Raw genomic sequence first — 16,939 nt, 5'->3', positions numbered from 1 at the left:
GTGCTAACGCTAAGACGTATTCCTTCCTTCTTGGTTCAACCCATTAAACTTCAACCAAATTCCCCTTCTGACCGAGCACCTGAGCTAACGCGATAAAAGTCGAAACGTCGTAGTTTTTTGGGGCACCTGCATCCGACAAGTAGAGAGCAGCTCTTCCCGTTATTAAGAAAAGCCGCTACTTTACATTCATTCATTTGAACTCGAATTTAGTTTTTTCTTTTCCGCTCTATGAGCTTTAGCGAGGATGTTTTCCTTGACAGTATCGGAAATTGGTTTTCGTTTTGTTTTGTTTTGTTTTGTTTTTTATATTTGGCCCTAAATCTCTGCCAGCATTGTAGCTTGCCTTTCATTACTTCGTGCATGTATCTTGAGTACGTTATAGAACAGATGTTAAGCTATTCTCTGCAGTTTGTTTTTCTCACGTTCTTGACAGCAAACGACAGTAAGGAATGGCAAAAACTGTGGATGATGTGTTTACAGCTTGAAATGCAAATATTTAACCTCCCCTTCATTAGTTTAAGATCCAATGGGACTCTTGAGTAGATGTTTTGTCTGTGCGCTGCACCAAGCCAATAAAACGGACTCGATCTTCTGGTTCAATAAGTGGGATCGATGAGCAACCATGTACAGTAGATTAAGCACGATACTGTTAGTGTTGGGTCTTGTAATCACCTTTCAGTGCCTCGCATACACCTAGGCAATAAATGCTAAATGGTATCTTGGGCGTAAAAATGGAAAAAAGAGTTTGGGAAACAAGCTGGTATGATTTCTTAAATTAATGACTAAGCAAAAAATTTTAAAAAACCTTTCATTTAGAATGTCTATTTATTCAGCCTTTTGTCACAAAGAGGTTTATTCATCAAGTTGAACTTGAAAAACTCAAAATGTTCAGGACGAAAAAAAGGCAGTCAAGACTTACAAAACTTCTATAACAAAAATGATAGCAAGGTAATTTAACGTTTATAATGGAAAATTTAAAACCGAAAATCGAAGCTGAAATACAAACGATGTATCGAGTGTTGCAAGATACGTATCAAGTATTGCAAGATTAATAATTAATAATTACTTTATCAGAGCCGCAGAACGTATGAGAAACACTTTTTAATGTTCCAGTTAGGAATAAAAGTTACTCAAACCAAAGCAATGTATTGATTGGTATTAAAAAAGGAAAAGTACTCGGACCAAAAAAAAAAGAAACAAAGAAAACATTCTTTGACAGATAGATGGAATGGCTTTTTACAGTCGAAACTGTATGAAGCGGGGAATACAGGTAGACCGCGAAATGCAGGTTCCAAAGATAAGAGGTTTTATAAAAGCTGAATTAAAAAACGCTATGCCATAATCGACCACTTAATGTAAAGAATCTTGCTCGACAACAGAGTAAAATGGATTCTAAATTACTTCAAAGTTTTTTTTTCTGTAATTAAGGTTTCTGTACAAGGAAATTGAACTGACGAAATATGGTAGATTTCTATTAAAGTTCTGTAGGGATAATTAGCTGTATTCTTTCAGGTAATTAGGAATTTTAATTGGGTGGTGGTAAGCGGTAGGACCATTTTAATTTTTTTCCAATGGATGGAATATAATATTTTTGCTGCAGACTGATAATTATTCTATTTGCTTTCCTTTATTCAAAGGAGGCCAAAGATGAAGAAGCGGGCCGAGCCGGGTTATACATAGGTAAAAGACTTTGTCGTGATCCTGAAGCTTTCGAATGTGAGAGTGAGGGCTAGTTCCTCTATACAAGAACACGTAGAATTATCGTGAACTTCAAATGAAGTTCAATTGTTTTTTGGTAACGCGCCTTTGACTTAAAGTAAACTGCATTCACAGTTAGATCTGTCAAAAATTGACATTGTGTAAGCAAATAAAAAATATGTGCATGTAATTTGGCTCGCACTTTATTTTCAATGTAGTTCACCAATCACTTGCCCTTTGTCGCTTTTTCCTTGTTATATCTGAACATCTTTTTTTTTTCTTTTGTTTCCAATGGATGAAAGCTTACGATGACTAAAAAGCATATTTTTTACTGGAGCGTTACCCAGTCAAAAGAAATAACTTTAAAGCAACTATCTAACAGTTTTTTTTATCTGGGAGAAAGCAAGGAGAATGGTTTGGGATAAAAAAGAGGAATGCTTCACATGAACTTGAAGTTGAAAGCGTGTTCATTATTACAGTGCTAACGCTAAGACGTATTCCTTCCTTTTTGGTTCAACCCGAGCACCTGAGCTACCGCGATAAAAGTCGAAACGTCGTAGTTTTTTGGGGCACCTGCATCCGGCAAGTAGAGTGCAGCTCTTCCCGTTATTAAGAAAAGATGCTACCCTACATTTATTCATTTGAACTCGAATTTAGTTTTTTTCTTTTCCGCTCTATGAGCTTTAGCGAGGATGTTTTCCTCGACAATTTCGGAAATGTGCCAAAAGTCCATTTGGGGGACGTAGAGACCGACACAATTATTGACCCTTTAAATCTACTTATGTTTCATCTGCATGTAGCACCTTTTTAGTACAATTGCAATTTAGGTAAAATTTGGATCAAATTTGGATCCAAGGCAGATAAAAGCTGTTTTAAAAGACGTCAGTTTGCCACATTATTTGCAGTTGCCTTTCTTGTGTTCGGAAGTTACTACCGCCAGCTCGTTAGCTTTCACATTCTTGGTTGTTTCGTAGAAGAATCGTTAACCAGGATTATGTTATTAACATTTTGCTTAAGTAAGAAAAACTTGGTTAGAAAATTGTCCCCATTATGAAAATGCAACATACTTCATGGAAGATAAAACTTACACTGACAGTCATTCATGTTGCTTATCGCCTTTCTATGCATTCGCTCTTTCAGGACTATTAGATTGACATAGAGTGAAATATCACTTTTACAACTTTTAAGGCGAAATGACCTTTTACCATAGGATATTTTTTTCGGTTTTTGTTTTGTTTTGTTTTTTTAAATTTGGTTCTAAATCTCTCCCAGCATTGTTTCTTACTTTTCATTTTGAAGCCTCAGGAAAATGAATCAATTTACGTACATGCATCTGGAGTACGTTATAGAACAGATGTTACGATATTCTCTGCAGTTTGTTTTTCTAGCGTTCTTGACTGTGAACGACAGCAAGAAATAGCAAAAATTGTGGATGATGTCTTTACAACTTGAAATGCAAATATTTAACCTCCCTTCCATTAGTTTAAGATCCGATGGGACTCTTGAACAGATGCATTGTCTGTGCCCTGTACCAAGCCAATAAAACGGACTCGATCATTAAGTAGGATCGATTAGCAATCATGTACAGTAGATTGAGCACGTTACTGTTAATCTTAGGTCTTGTGATTACCTTTCAGTGCCTCACACACACCGAGGCAGAAACTGCTAAATGGCCGTATCATAGACGTAGAAGTGGAAGAAAGAATTTAAGAAACAAGCTGGTATGATTTCTTAAATTAACAACTAATCAAAAAATTTTAAAAACCTTTAATTTAGAATGTCCATTTATTCAGCCTTTGTCAAAAAAAGATTTATTCATCAAGTTGAACTTGAAAAACCCAAAATGTTAAAAAAAAAACGGCAATCAAGACTTACAAAATTTCTGTAACAAAAATGATAGCAAGGTAATTTAACGTTTAAGATGAAATTTAAAACAGAAAAACGAAGCTGAAATTAAAACGATGTATCAAGTGTTGCAAGATTAATAATAATTACTTTGACATAGCCGCGGAACGTACGAGAGACACTTTTTAATACTCCAGTTAGGAATGAAAGTCATTCAAACCAAAGCCATGTATTGATTGATATTGGAAAAAGTAACAGCACTTCTGTCAGAGAAAGAAATGAAGAAAATATTCCTTTAACAGCTAGATGGAATCAACGTCAAATAGTGGAGATTATTTCTTTTTAGAGGGCACGGTAACGAATCCTGCAATCTGATTGGTTCTTCACCCGGTCAGTATTTTCCTATCTATGCCCACGGGCCACGGTAATGCTTTCGTGAATCGCCTAGTACATCCCAAATTTCGTTGCCATTTTCATAAATATATCTCGTTTTTCCGGCTGGGCAGTATTTTCAAGCAAAAAAATATGGTAGATTTCTATTAAAGTTCTGTAGGGATAATAAGCTGTATTCTTTCAGGTAATTAGGAATTTTAATGGGGTGGTGGTAAGCGGCAGGATCATTTTAATTTTTTCCAATTGATAGAATTTAATACTTTTGTTGAAGACTGACGATTATCCTGTTTGCTTTTCTTTATTCGAAGGAGGTCAAAGATGAAGAAGCGGGCCGAGCTGAGTTATATATAGGTCGAAGACTTTGTCATGATCCTGAAGCTTTCGAATGTGAGAGTGAGGGCTAGTTCCTCTATACAAGAACACATAGAACTATCGTGAACTTCAAATGTGGTCCAGTTGCTTTTCGGTAACGCACCTTTGAGTTAATGTAAATTGCGTTCACAGTTAGATCTGCTGAAAACTGACACTGTGTAGGCAAATAAAATACATGTGCACTTACACTTTATTTTGAGCGAAGTTAGCCAATCGCTTGCCCTTGTCGCTTGTTTCTTGTAATATCCGAGCATCTTTTTTTTTCGTGTCTTTCTATTGGATGAAAGCTTACGATGAAAGTGTATTTTTTACTGAAGCGTTACCCAGTCAAATACAATACATACAAAGCAACTATCTAAGATTTTTTAGGAGGAAGCAATGGGGAGGGGTTGGGATAAGGAAAGAGGAATGCTTCTCATGAACTTGAAGTTGAAATGGGGTCATTATTACGGTGCTCACGTCCAGGTGTACATTCAATTGAGTTCGATTCTTATTCCTTAAAAACTTATTCCTTAAACCTATACTAGCCATATAAAAGTTAATTCATATGAAACATTGGCATTGCTAAATTAACAGTGAGTACAGATTCAAGATTTTAATGAGTTTTGTTTAGTTTACAACGCATTCTTTAAACTTTGAACATTTATGGTTCACACTTTGGTCGACAACTTTAAATTCTATCGGTCTCGCATCACAGTTCGGCAACCCATACGTTCGGCGACGTCACACAACCGGCGCTTAGAGAGAAGAATTCGCTCATTTCTCTATGGGAAAAAAAAAAAAAACAACAAAAACATTCGTGAAAGAAGGTACTGAGCACAAGTGGCGAAAAAAGGAACGACAATAAAGAGATCAGTTACGATAATCAAGTTGTAAGAAAAAGGAGACTTTTCTTTCTTTGATGCAAGAAACATTCCTTATGCCACAGCTTTAAGAGCCCTCGACCTCCTTAATAACTGACTTTTCCAACGACTTTAGCTATATCACAGGCTATTGTTCCCGATGAGATGAAAAACCTTCAACTTCTAGAAAAGTCATGAAAATAATTAGACCAACCATATTTGCATTGTTCACTGAAAATGTCTATTAAGAATCGAGCTTTCTTTTTTTCTTCTTCTGAAAATTCGGATTTAAGGGGCAAAATTTATTTAAAGGCAAAATAAATTCTGGTAACTCATAGTTAATTTAGGAATTTTCACCTTTTCAAAACTTGGTCATGATACTTACTCCCGCATTTGATCTCCTCCTTCGTCCACAACCGTTTTTGGGGCAAAGCGATGGACCACCAATGATGGTGGCGTCAGAATCGGTTGAAAATGACATCACGACAAGAAATACGCAGATCAAGCAAATGAAATTGGGTGCCATAATTGTAGGTTCAGTTACCTTCTTTGCTTTTCCCTGTGGATTGTACTCAGCCGATATAAACAGGCAACTTCCTAAAAGGATGACGATAAGTCAACAACGCGTGCGAACAAGTGTACTGAGCAAATTAGAAAGCGGTTAGAATATTCCTGGTGAAACTGTAAACGAAGCAATAAAAAATTAAATTGGTACAACGCAAGCTAAAGAACCATTACCTTTAATTTACTATGTCTTTATAACAAAGAAATCATGCGATCTTTTATCTTTAAGGGACTTTAGTTAAATTCATTCCTTTTATGCTAAAAAAAATAAGATTATGGGGAGGAATAAAGACTTTCAAAGCAATAAATTGTTACACACCTGTCGTTTAGAGGTTCGCTAAAGGTTTTAATAGAGAAAAAGAGAGAATATGCCTTTGCCTTTGTATCAAATCGTAGAACTGCGATAATTTTCAAAGCTATTTTGTTTTCTTTTTTTTTGATCAATTTTATCCTGAACGGGTTTCTTGGCAGACACCTTTGAAACGCATTGTTGTTTGGCCATTTTAGGTCACGTTTCATTTTCATATGACACTCATTGCAATTAGGTGTGTATGCATTCGTGATTACTATTTGCAGCTTAAATAAAAACTTCCTGTTGAAATTTCTCAATTTTTTTTTTTTAATGGAAGCCGTGTTGATGGGTCTTTAGAGCTCAAAACAATTAACTTTAATGAATGTTAGGAAAAGAAAAAGAAAAAAATCAAGAAATCAGTAGAAAATGAACAAACTCCTATCTACAGTTTTCTACATTAGACTTGATCAGAGATGTCTCAATATTGTTGCTTATGTCATCGGAGCTGCCACAGAGATCTTCCAATTGCTTTTAGGTTAAAGAACTAATGGACAAACCGAGGGTGTAAATAGAAATGACTCATTACTCAATTTGCCGGGAAGATCGTTCAACTATCGTCGCATTTTTCTGATTATCTTAGTAGTTATTGTTAATCCTGTGGATTATTTTTACAAGCATTAACTGCGGGGGCTTTCAGGAATCCAAGTGCATTTAGAATCGAACACAACTGAATGTACACCTGGACTTAGAGTGTGTCTTTTTCTGATGATAACTGAAAGACCCTTAAAAAGGCCTCGCTCATCGGGATGTTATGATGGCTTTTGAAAACGTGAAATAGTGGCGCCAACATGTAAATAGCGATCCAAGTTCGCATGAATGAATGAAACTATAATGCTATCTTTCGATCTCAAACCTAAAATATGCTGGCACTCCCATTAAACAAAGCATTTTTCCATTTGCCATATGGTTTTTATTTAACGACGTGTAAGAGTGGTCCATATTGAAAACGGTTATTTTTCATTTGCGCTTTGCTAAACTGACTCTCTCTCTGTTGAAAATCGGAGTTTAAGATATTTTCCAGATGAATCGACTCATTGCCATGGCACGATCATCCTTCCATGGCTATGAAAGAGAAAATAACTGTGTCATTCCTGAGGAATGTATTCTCTACTTTTTACAGAAATGTTGGGATATTTTCCACACTTGCTCTATAACTAAAAACGTGCAGCTTGTCTTGTGAGGTTCTGCACGCTTTAAAACTTTCTTCAGATCAAGACGCAGACTCCAGAAAGCAGGTTATCACACAGATATTAAAAATTCACGGGAAGTTATTGAAGAAGGAAACAAGTTCACAATTTTTTTCTCTTTTTTTAAGAATAACAAAAAGCTATTCGAGTCCTTTAAAGCGTCACGCTCATGCTTTTTCCAATCAGCCATGCTGTTGCAAGATATTTTTGTCATAGATCTTAGCAAGAAATCATGCAACGACAATTTATTTGGAATGTGGTAATATCTAGCCCGGTATACGTCATTTAAATGACTTCAGTAAGGTAAATGAATAAAGGGGGTAAGTTTCTAAAGAAGCTTTGGTGCTGCGTCGGTGGAGGAGTATAACATGGTAATTTAGCTTTATAAACTGAGTCGATAACATAAAATCGCCCCCGTAAAGGGTCTAAAAGCTTCGAGCGTTAGCCCTTCGTCAGAGCGATAGATGAAGAACTAACGGGTCTATCGCTAACTGTTCTGTTAGGTAAGCTATTTTAAGATGGTAATTTAAGATGCTCGCTTTTATTTTATATGACTGTTTCACCGTTTCCACGCAATTTAGGTAGTTTCTCTGAGTACCACACAAGTACTTTACATCAGAAAACCGGCTAACTGGCACCTGAGGGAGTACTTAAAGAAAATATTAAGTCATGGCTAAGGACTATATCGCTAAACTCAACGCGGTTTAAATACAGTCAATACCTCTCTGTTTTTTAATCAGCGTGAGGTGATAAATAACTGAATCTACTACCGCTCAACTGAACTACAAGCGGAATTTGACGTGAAAAACAAAAATGTCGACTGATAAAATGGAATTCCGATCTCGATTAATCGAGGCTCAAACGATACGCAAATTTTATATCACGTATTTTAATAGGACATTTTACAATTGTGTACTTGGTTGCCAAGCCTTTGACTTAGAGTGAGACTGAAGTTGTCCATGTTGTAGTAGAGACCAGTATCTCGTTAGCATGATAACAAAGCTATTTCCATTTGAAGAGCAGCAAAGTTTGTATCACAACAAGGTCACCCTTAGCCTCACTCCGGTTCAAAGGCTTCGCAACCTTTCAAAACGGATCTCAGTGTGAGTGTGTGACTTGTTTCTGTTCTCTTTTTCTTGTTCAGTTCTAACTAACTCAATAGAATAGCATATTGGTACATGGCGGCATGAGTTGTGGGACACATGGTTTTTACCACTTATTTTGTGAGTGACGAAGAAAGCTCACCTGGAGCGATTCACACTCACCTTCTGTTTCCGGCCTAACCAAGCTGTTATGAGTTGACCACTACTACCGAAAGTAAAACCTCTTCCCCACTCAACCTGGGTGGACTGTTCAACCTGCGATAGAGTGGAGGTTGTGGCAACACACCTGCCTTGATTCCTCTGTTGTATTGAAAATTTCAGTTGTGGTTACTTTAGGAAAGAAAGCTCGACTTACAGGCCGAAGATCAAAAAGCAACGCGACTCATCTCTAGGAAATTGGCGCGTGACATAACCATAGTAATGGTAATTTGAAATCAAATTAAAAAAAAAAAACCAGCCAACCGATCAGACTACAGGATCAAATGCTGCCCCGAGTTCAAGCCATTTTCTGTATGGGATTTGAACATATAAACTCCGCGACATCGGTACAGTGCTCTACCAACTGAGCTAACAAGCTAACTGGGAGTTGGTCATTATGTTGGTGTGTAATAAACCCGTGAAGTGATGAATAAATGATTGTGAATACATGAAAATCATATATGTGAACTGTGGGTTTAGAAATGAATATGAAAGCGATCTTCGCAGTAATGAACACTACTTAGGCAGTTGTGAAAGTAAGGCAAGAAAAACAAAACAAAACAAAACAAAAGCAACAACAACAACAACAGCAAAAAAGACGGGATTTGAACCTGTAACTGAAGTTACGCGCAATTGTGTTCATCATTTATCTTAAAACATCCACTAGTCTACGTTACTAAATAAGATTAGAAAAATACATACGAAAACTCGCAAATAAACTCACCGTAAAGAAGAAAATTTACCTTAACGGTGCATAGCTTTACAGGCAAAAAAAAACCAAAAACAAAGACGACGACGCTGCTTCTTAAAAGTCGACAAAACCTAACAAATTACTCGACATAATTACGTAACATTACTACCAACTGAGTTAACCAACCAACTGGGAGCTATTTGAAATGGTAGTTCCTAATAAACCCTTGAAGGGATGACTGCGAATATATGAAAATCATATATGTGAGCTGCGGATATTTTCCAAGTCTTATTTCCACTACGGCATAAGTAATGTTCATAACTGCGAAGATCACTATCATGCGATGTTTTGATCGACAAACGAGACCGAGATGGTACTGAAGGCGATAGAACAAACACAAAGTGAACATGGTGAGGCAGTATTATGTACTTAGATCGATAAGGGACCAACATTATTCATAGCCTGGGTAGGGGAGGTTGGGGAGGTCAATCGGAGGATTTGGCTGTATCACATTGAAAATTCACCTGAACCGCCCCTAAGGTTCTCTAGTCAATAGAATGCTATGCAATGTTACCTAAACTCTCTTTAGTCCTTGATCCTTTATAATCTGTTAGCGACGAATGATCCCCATTCATACCCCTTGAAAACCACGTGATCCTTCAAATAATAAAAAAGCGGAAGCAAAACTCAGTTTTCAGAGGTTTTTTTATTTACGTAAATTTCTCTGCTACAAAATCTTGAGAGGTCTGTTTGGCACATTTTTGAAATCTTAAATTGCTCAGAAATAAACCTAGAATTCTACTTTGATTACAACATGACGTTAAAAGAAGTTCCAGGTTTTCAAAGCTGCCAAATTGCTATGAGGGCAGTGGTAAACCAACTTCATTCAGTATTTACGCTGCCTATTATCTGGTGGTTAACATATGGGAAAAGATTATAGCCGAGGCAATGGCCAGCTTGGTGCGAAAGCGCCATGCAGCTGCAAATAACGTCGCCGAAGGTGAAACGGGTGGTCGGAAATGCATTAGAACTTTCCCAAAATCTACGCAGCGGGATCATAAAATCCGGAAATATTGCAGGTGGAAACCTTAGCATTATATTATGTAACTAGCTTCATACGAAAAGGGTTACGTATTTATCGCTCTTCTGAATTCTGCAGCGTATTTAGGAGTGAGCATAGTAGCAAAAAGAACAACAAACAAACAAACAAAAAGGCAAATCACGAAACTACCGTTTTAAGGGGTTATTTAGGGGTTCTTTTTCAATTTCAGCAACCAGCCCGGTATCAAATGAATTTATTTCCAGATTAATGACTAACATCGACTATAACACAGATTTAATTGAGAAAATCTTCAGACGACTGAAACAGATATTTCTTTAATGCTAAGAATGAAAGCTCCTACATTTGCTGATCAAAGATACAATGCAAAGGAAATGCCTATTAATTACATTGTCCCTGCATCTCGAAAAGAAAAAGCACAATGGACATTTTCACCTTGAGGTAGACATATTTTAATTCATCAGACAAAATAATTTCGTTTAAAAAGAGTTTTGCTCGGTTGAATCAGACGTTTCTTCAATGCCAAGAATCAAAGCTCCTACATTTGCCAGATTTCGATCACAATTAAAATGCAAAGGAAACGTCTATTGATTGTATTGTTCCTGCATCTCGAAAATAAAAGGCAAAATGGACATTTGGATCTTGTGCTAGAAACATTTTAAATTATCAGAACAAATATTTTCGTTCAAAAAGAGTTAAACTATTCGGAATGTTTTATAAATTTTGGTTCTAGACACGAACGTCCAGCGCCATTAAGTTTTTTGGTAATTAAGAAAAACGAAGGAAAATCCGAGATCCAATTAAAAATGTTATATTTAGGCTCCATGAAGGTAAATTTCCTGACTTCGGAGTACACAGAAGACGAAGAGCCATTTAACGTCAATTTCCTCAGAGTAAGTCCTTAGACTTATTTAAAAAACAAAAGCTAAGCACTACGAATTTAATCGGATATAACTTTTAGTCCATGATTTATTTTCAATAGTTATTTTGTAGTCTATGTGTTAAAATATATGAAAAAAGAGTCGTCAAATCGGAAAAAGTGTTGACTCTATAAACCTTTCGAACCGAATTATAAAGAGAAGTGTCTGTATGAAATAAAGACATCACCTCGTTTATTTCTTTATTTGGAACATGGTGCTAAGTGCCAAGGCTCTGAGGAGTTTGAAAGTACACTTTGCTCTTCTAAGATAACCTTCGAACTTCAAAGGGAAAGGGCTGGTGGTTGATGGCAAATTCAAAATGTTAATGCAATGTCTTCAAGAAGATTAAAAAACAAACAAACAAGCAAACAAACAATAAAAATCAGCGAAAGCTCAATGAAAACGGTTCACTCCCTCGTTGGTCACGTACGCCGAAATTTTGAGACATGCTTGATCCCGTTACGATTTGGCACAATAAGGGAACAAGAATGACTTTAAATAAACATGTTTTTATATCATCAAGGCTTATTTTAATATATTTCATCGGGTTTTTATCGATACAAGTAAATCAGAGCGACTACTCGTCTGAAAATGCATCGAGGAATTTAGAGTTAACGAGAGTGTGCAATTTACTTTTTGTAATATTTGCTTGAAAAATGTGCTTGAAAACCCGTGTAAATCCAACGTTTTTAATGAATATTAGAATTCCTAGGTCATTGTTACTCAAAACATTTCTGTGTTCAAACAAAAATGTGTATGATCTTAGAGATTATAGTAATAGACAGGTGCTAACCTCAATAGAGTTTTAGCATTTAACCACTTCTTAGTTTAAATCGGTTGACGTCCAAGCTTCATTTGGAATTCCAAATCAGAGCCCGGCATTCTGCCTTAAATGCAAGATATCAAGGATGGAATGGCAGAGATTTCTAATTCGCCAGCAGTAAATCAGCGGGTTGAATAGTGAGCCTAGCGAAAGGAAAGTGAAGCACCATGATGAAACAACGTACAAAACGCGAGGCTCTGCTAAGTCATCTAAAAACGAAGCGGAACAAAAAAACACGGTTACAGGCAGATATGAAAACATCAGAGCTGCTAAAATGATTCTCAGGGTTTTGGCTGCCTTGTTGCTCCTACAAAGTCGTTGGGCTTCTTCGTCGGGTAACTGCTCACAGCGTAGGCGGCGCCTGTGGTTTCGAGCTTGCAAGAAGATAGATATGTTGACACATATAATAACAGTAATGTATACAAGAAAGATAAAGCTCAGTAGCAGGTCAGAGGCAGTCAGCAGCGTCGAGTACATATCTGACTCGCCAGTTGTGGAGACCAGGGTGATCATCGTAGTTACTAGGACTGTTGGAACAGCCCAGGCCGTTATTACACCTGCAGTTACTCTCCTTTTCGTGACGATTTCTTCGTATCTCAGAGGAAGCTTGATAAAAATATAGCGTTCCATGCTGATTAAAACGATTTGGCCAAATGATGCCATGAAGATCCATATGCCTCCTATCCTTGATATGGTATCGAACTTACAAAATGGACCGAGATTAAGAACATGCCTAATTTCTGACGTCACGAACAAGGGTTGAACGAGCAGGCCGACCAGTAAATCAGACCACGCCAAATTTGCCAAGAGGATGTTGTAACATGTTCTTAACTGCGGTTTAAACGCTATGACTGCGACGATTAGCGCGTTGGATAAGGAGACGGTGATCGCCGAGACAAAATTGATACAGGCAACAGCGACCAGATTGTCGTAAACATTGTTTGTGAGGTATCGTCCCTGCCAGGCCGCGTAGCTAAGGTGATGACAAACCTCTGATGGCCTGATGTTCGAATTTGAAAACCCGTTCAGCATTTTCCGAAGATAGTATATAACATTCGAGATCGAACGATGGCCACTTATACCTTGCTATGCCCAAAAGAGACTAGAATATTAGTGGGCGGCTAAAATACGTTCTAGGTGTCGTTCAAATCACAGCAGCTGTCTTAACAATGCTTATTATGTTCCATATATTGTATTCTTTTTGAAATCATCCCTTTTTACCATGACCATGAAAATTTTATGTGGATGGTTTCGGTTAGTTTCATACATCACTCAGAGGGAAAAAAAATAATATTAACAAAAAGGGGTTTTAAAGTTGTTTGCTTTGCAATTCCATGATTCCAAAAGCATACGATTATACTCCAAGTTTCTTTCACCAGAAACGAAACTAGCGATTGCTCTTTTTTCTTTATTGTGTTTGTTCATCGTCGGATCTGATAGCAAAATTTCAGCGAGACTAGACTATATTTTCCATCGTTAGTTTTTCCTAAAAGGTTTGGCAAATGAATCTCCTCGATTAAGTTCTCATCACGATTTTATTTTGCTTTTACTACACTATACTATATTTCTATACTTGAGACCTCTATCACGTTTCCCCCGATGTTTTCAAGGTCTTTTTGAAAATTTTTGATTTATCTGTTCTTAATTAAAAATAAATCACCTGTGCCCATGGAGGTTCTTAATGGGGTAGTGGCTTTTACGGCCAACAGTTAAAATCTTGGCCATGATAATTTACGGTTAACTGTTAACCAAAAATGGCACGTTGTAGAAAGAAAACTAATTTACGGTTAATTTTTTTATATCATTTTTTATTGCCGCATAGGTACATGTATGTATCATTTTTAAAACGCCTTTTTGATATTTGTCCAAGATTGTATCATTGCAATGAGTCTTGCAGTAATAAAAAGCGGAAGTAAAAGTAATTTTTTTAGAAAGGTATTTTTTATTTTTCGCAAGTCCATCTATTGCAAAATCTTGAGAGGTCTGTTTGGCTCACTCTGATAAACCTTGAAAATCTACTTTAAATACAGCACGACGTTAAAAAAGGTTTAAGGTTTTATCGAAGCTATCAAATTGCCGGTAGGGCACTGGTAAATCAACTCTATTATTACTTATGCAGTCTATTGTTTGGTGTGGTTAGGGGTTAAATTGTTGTAAAAGCTCCAACCGCAAATAACGTTGCCGAAGAGGAGGCGGAAGGGTCGGATATACGTTAGAACTTTCTCAAAATCTACGCAGCGGGATTATAAAATTACCAAATATTGCACTTAGCATACTATTATATAACTAGCTTCATACGAAAAGGGTTTTGTATATCACACGCTTCTGAATTCTGCGGCATATTTATGAGTGAGAATAGTGAAAAAAAAAAAACTAAACAAACAAACAAAATAACGAATCACGAAACAACTGTTTTAAGGGGTTATTCAGGGGTTCTGTTTCAATTTCAGCAACCAGCTCGGTTTCAAACGAATTAGTTTCCAGATTGCTGACTAACATCGATCATAACATGGTTTTAATTGAGAGAATCTTCAGACGACTGAAACAGACGTTTCCTTAATGCTAAGAATGAAAGCTCCTACATTTGCGGATCAAAGTTGCAATGCAAAGGAAATGTCTATTGATTATATTGTCCCTGCATCTCGAAAAGAAAAAGCAAAATGAACATTTTTACCTTGTGGTAGACATATTTTAATTTATCAGACAAAAGAACTTCGTTTAAAAAGAGTTTTGCTCTTTGGAATGTTTTTTAAATTTTGGTTTTAGACATTCATGTATGTCCAGCGCCATTAAGTTTTTCGGTAATGTGAAAAAGGGAAGAAAAATCCGAGACCCAATTAGAAAAATGTTATATTTCGGCTCCATAAAGGTAAATTTCCGGACACCGGAGTAAACAGAAGAAGAAGAGCCACATAGCATCAATTTCCTCTGAGTAAGTCTTAAGATTTATGTAAAAAACCAAAATCTTAGCACTATGAAATTAATCGAAAATAATTTTCAGTCCATGATTTATGTGCAAGAATTATCTTGTAGTGTATGGGTAAAATATTTGAAAAAGAAGTCGTCAAACTCGGAAAAAGTGTTGACTCTATGTAAACCTTTCGAACCAAATTACAAAGGAAAGTTTCTGTATGATATAGAGATATCAGCTCGTTTATTTCTTTATTTGGACCATGGTGCTAAATGCAAATGCTTTGAGGAGTTTTTAAAGTGCACCTTACTCTTCTAAGATAACCTTCGGACTTAGAAGGGAAAGGGCTGGTAGTTGATGACAAATTCGAAATTTAAATGCAATGTCTTCAAGAAGATTAAAAAAAAAAAAAAAATGAAAGCTCAAAGAAAACGGTTCACTCTCTCGTTAGTCACCTACGCCGAAAATTTGAGATATTCCTGATCCCGTTACGATTTGGCACAACAAGGGAACATAAGAATGACTTTTAATAAACATGTTTTTGTATCATCAAGGCTTATTTTAATATCTTTTGTCGGGTTTTTATCGGTACAAGCAAATCAGAGCGTCTACTCGACTGAAAATACATCGAGGAGTTTAGCGTTAGCGAGAGTGTACAATTTACTTTTTACAAAATGTGCTTGAAAACCCATGTGGATTCTACGTTTCTAATGAATACTAGAATTCGTGGGTCATTGTTATTAGAATTAGAAATCTCAGCCATTCCATCGTTGATATCTTGCATTTAAGGCAGACTGTAAGGCTCAGATTTGGAATTGCAATTTTTAGCGGAATACCCGGCCAGTCCCAACTAATGAAGCTTGGACATCAACTGCTTTTAACGAAGAAGAGGTTAAATTGCAAAACTTTACTGAGGATAGCATCTGTTTATTGCTGTAATCTCTCAGATCATAAAAAACTTTTGTTTGAACACAGTTACAATGACCCAGGAACTCTAGTATTAGTTTGAAACGGAGAATTTACACGGATTTTCAGGCACATTTTTCAAGCAAATATTGCAAAAAGTAAATTGTATACTAAAGCCAAATTTCTTGATGAAAATTATATGTGTAGGCTGCGGTTTTTTCTTATATCTATATCCATATAATATATATATATATATATATATATATATATATATATATATATATATATATATATATATGTCCCTCATTGAAGTTCGCAGAGATAATCTCTGAGATTCCAAACAAGGGCAATAAACGTATAGATTGACATTGGGGAATTGAACCTTCTTATAAAGTATTTGCTATCTCCATTTGGTTTCTACGAAAGATTTCTCACGGCGGCGAAAGCTCGGAGTGAATAAAGAAATAAATAACCACAGTAGCTCTAAAAGGCTTCATTTGATCAATATCCCACATCATTACGACATGCTACTAAAGAACACATTCAAACGTTTAAAGATTTCTCAGTTCTCGTTTAATTGCCACACCTTATTCCCTGAGATGTTTGGATTGACACACGAAACCAAGATGGTACTGAAAGCTTTAGAACAAACATTAAGTGAACATGGTGAGGCAGTATTGTGTACTCAGATCGATGCCGGGATGGGAGTGTCAGGGAATGGCTGGCATCGAAGAAGGAGGACAATTAATGTTCTGTAAGAGACAGTGACGCGTGACAGCAAGGACCGTCTTCTGATTCTAATAATGACGAAGGAGGAGCTTTGAGTTATTCATCGAAAACGCGACTTATTTTCTTATTTGAGTTTCTTTTAAGCTTAAGTCATTCGGTGAAAATTTTACTACAAAGAGTAATTTTAGCCTTAATTCTTTGGTAAACAGGAACAAATTGATAGCAAACAGTTTCTGCACCATTATTTTTTGCATTAAAAATCTCATGCAGAACAGTTTTAAGTAATGCTGCTGTGAGACCATTTCAGCGCTTATGAAAATTACTCCACCAAGAGAACCTCAGGTA

At 36.4% G+C, this 16,939-nt stretch overlaps 1 protein-coding gene and 3 long non-coding RNA genes across 5 annotated transcripts; 2 read left to right on the top strand and 2 right to left on the bottom strand.

The window, feature by feature from the left end:
• The first annotated feature begins 132 nt into the window (after positions 1-132).
• On the top strand, positions 133-1,888 carry LOC113678360 (uncharacterized). Its single transcript, XR_003446874.2, has 2 exons — positions 133-760; positions 1,638-1,888. It is a non-coding gene; the product is annotated as an uncharacterized LOC113678360 (long non-coding RNA).
• Positions 1,889-3,210: 1,322 nt separating this feature from the next.
• Positions 3,211-4,501, top strand: LOC113678368 (uncharacterized). The gene is made up of 2 exons (XR_003446876.2): positions 3,211-3,419; positions 4,245-4,501. It is a non-coding gene; the product is annotated as an uncharacterized LOC113678368 (long non-coding RNA).
• Positions 4,502-4,877: 376 nt separating this feature from the next.
• Positions 4,878-8,745, bottom strand: LOC113678521 (uncharacterized). Of its 2 annotated transcripts, none has more exons than XR_016182663.1 (3): positions 8,519-8,745; positions 5,536-5,747; positions 4,878-5,072 (listed from the first exon to the last, which is right to left on the bottom strand). It is a non-coding gene; the product is annotated as an uncharacterized LOC113678521 (long non-coding RNA). The 2 variants fall into 2 exon arrangements; XR_003446900.2 differs by lacking the exon at positions 8,519-8,745 and adding an exon at positions 6,034-6,232.
• A 3,348-nt stretch (positions 8,746-12,093) lies between these two features.
• On the bottom strand, positions 12,094-13,080 carry LOC149035258 (adenosine receptor A3-like). The gene has a single exon (XM_089192488.1). It carries the CDS (start codon positions 13,078-13,080, stop codon positions 12,094-12,096), a length of 987 nt encoding a protein of 328 aa, XP_089048614.1.
• Positions 13,081-16,939: the final 3,859 nt, after the last annotated feature.

The sequence above is a fragment of the Pocillopora damicornis genome, chromosome 13, assembly GCF_964200805.1.
Source record: "Pocillopora damicornis chromosome 13, jaPocDami1.2, whole genome shotgun sequence".
NCBI lineage: Eukaryota > Metazoa > Cnidaria > Anthozoa > Scleractinia > Pocilloporidae > Pocillopora > Pocillopora damicornis.
Note: the sequence above shows the minus strand (reverse complement) of the source record. Positions and strands in the feature narration are given on the sequence as shown.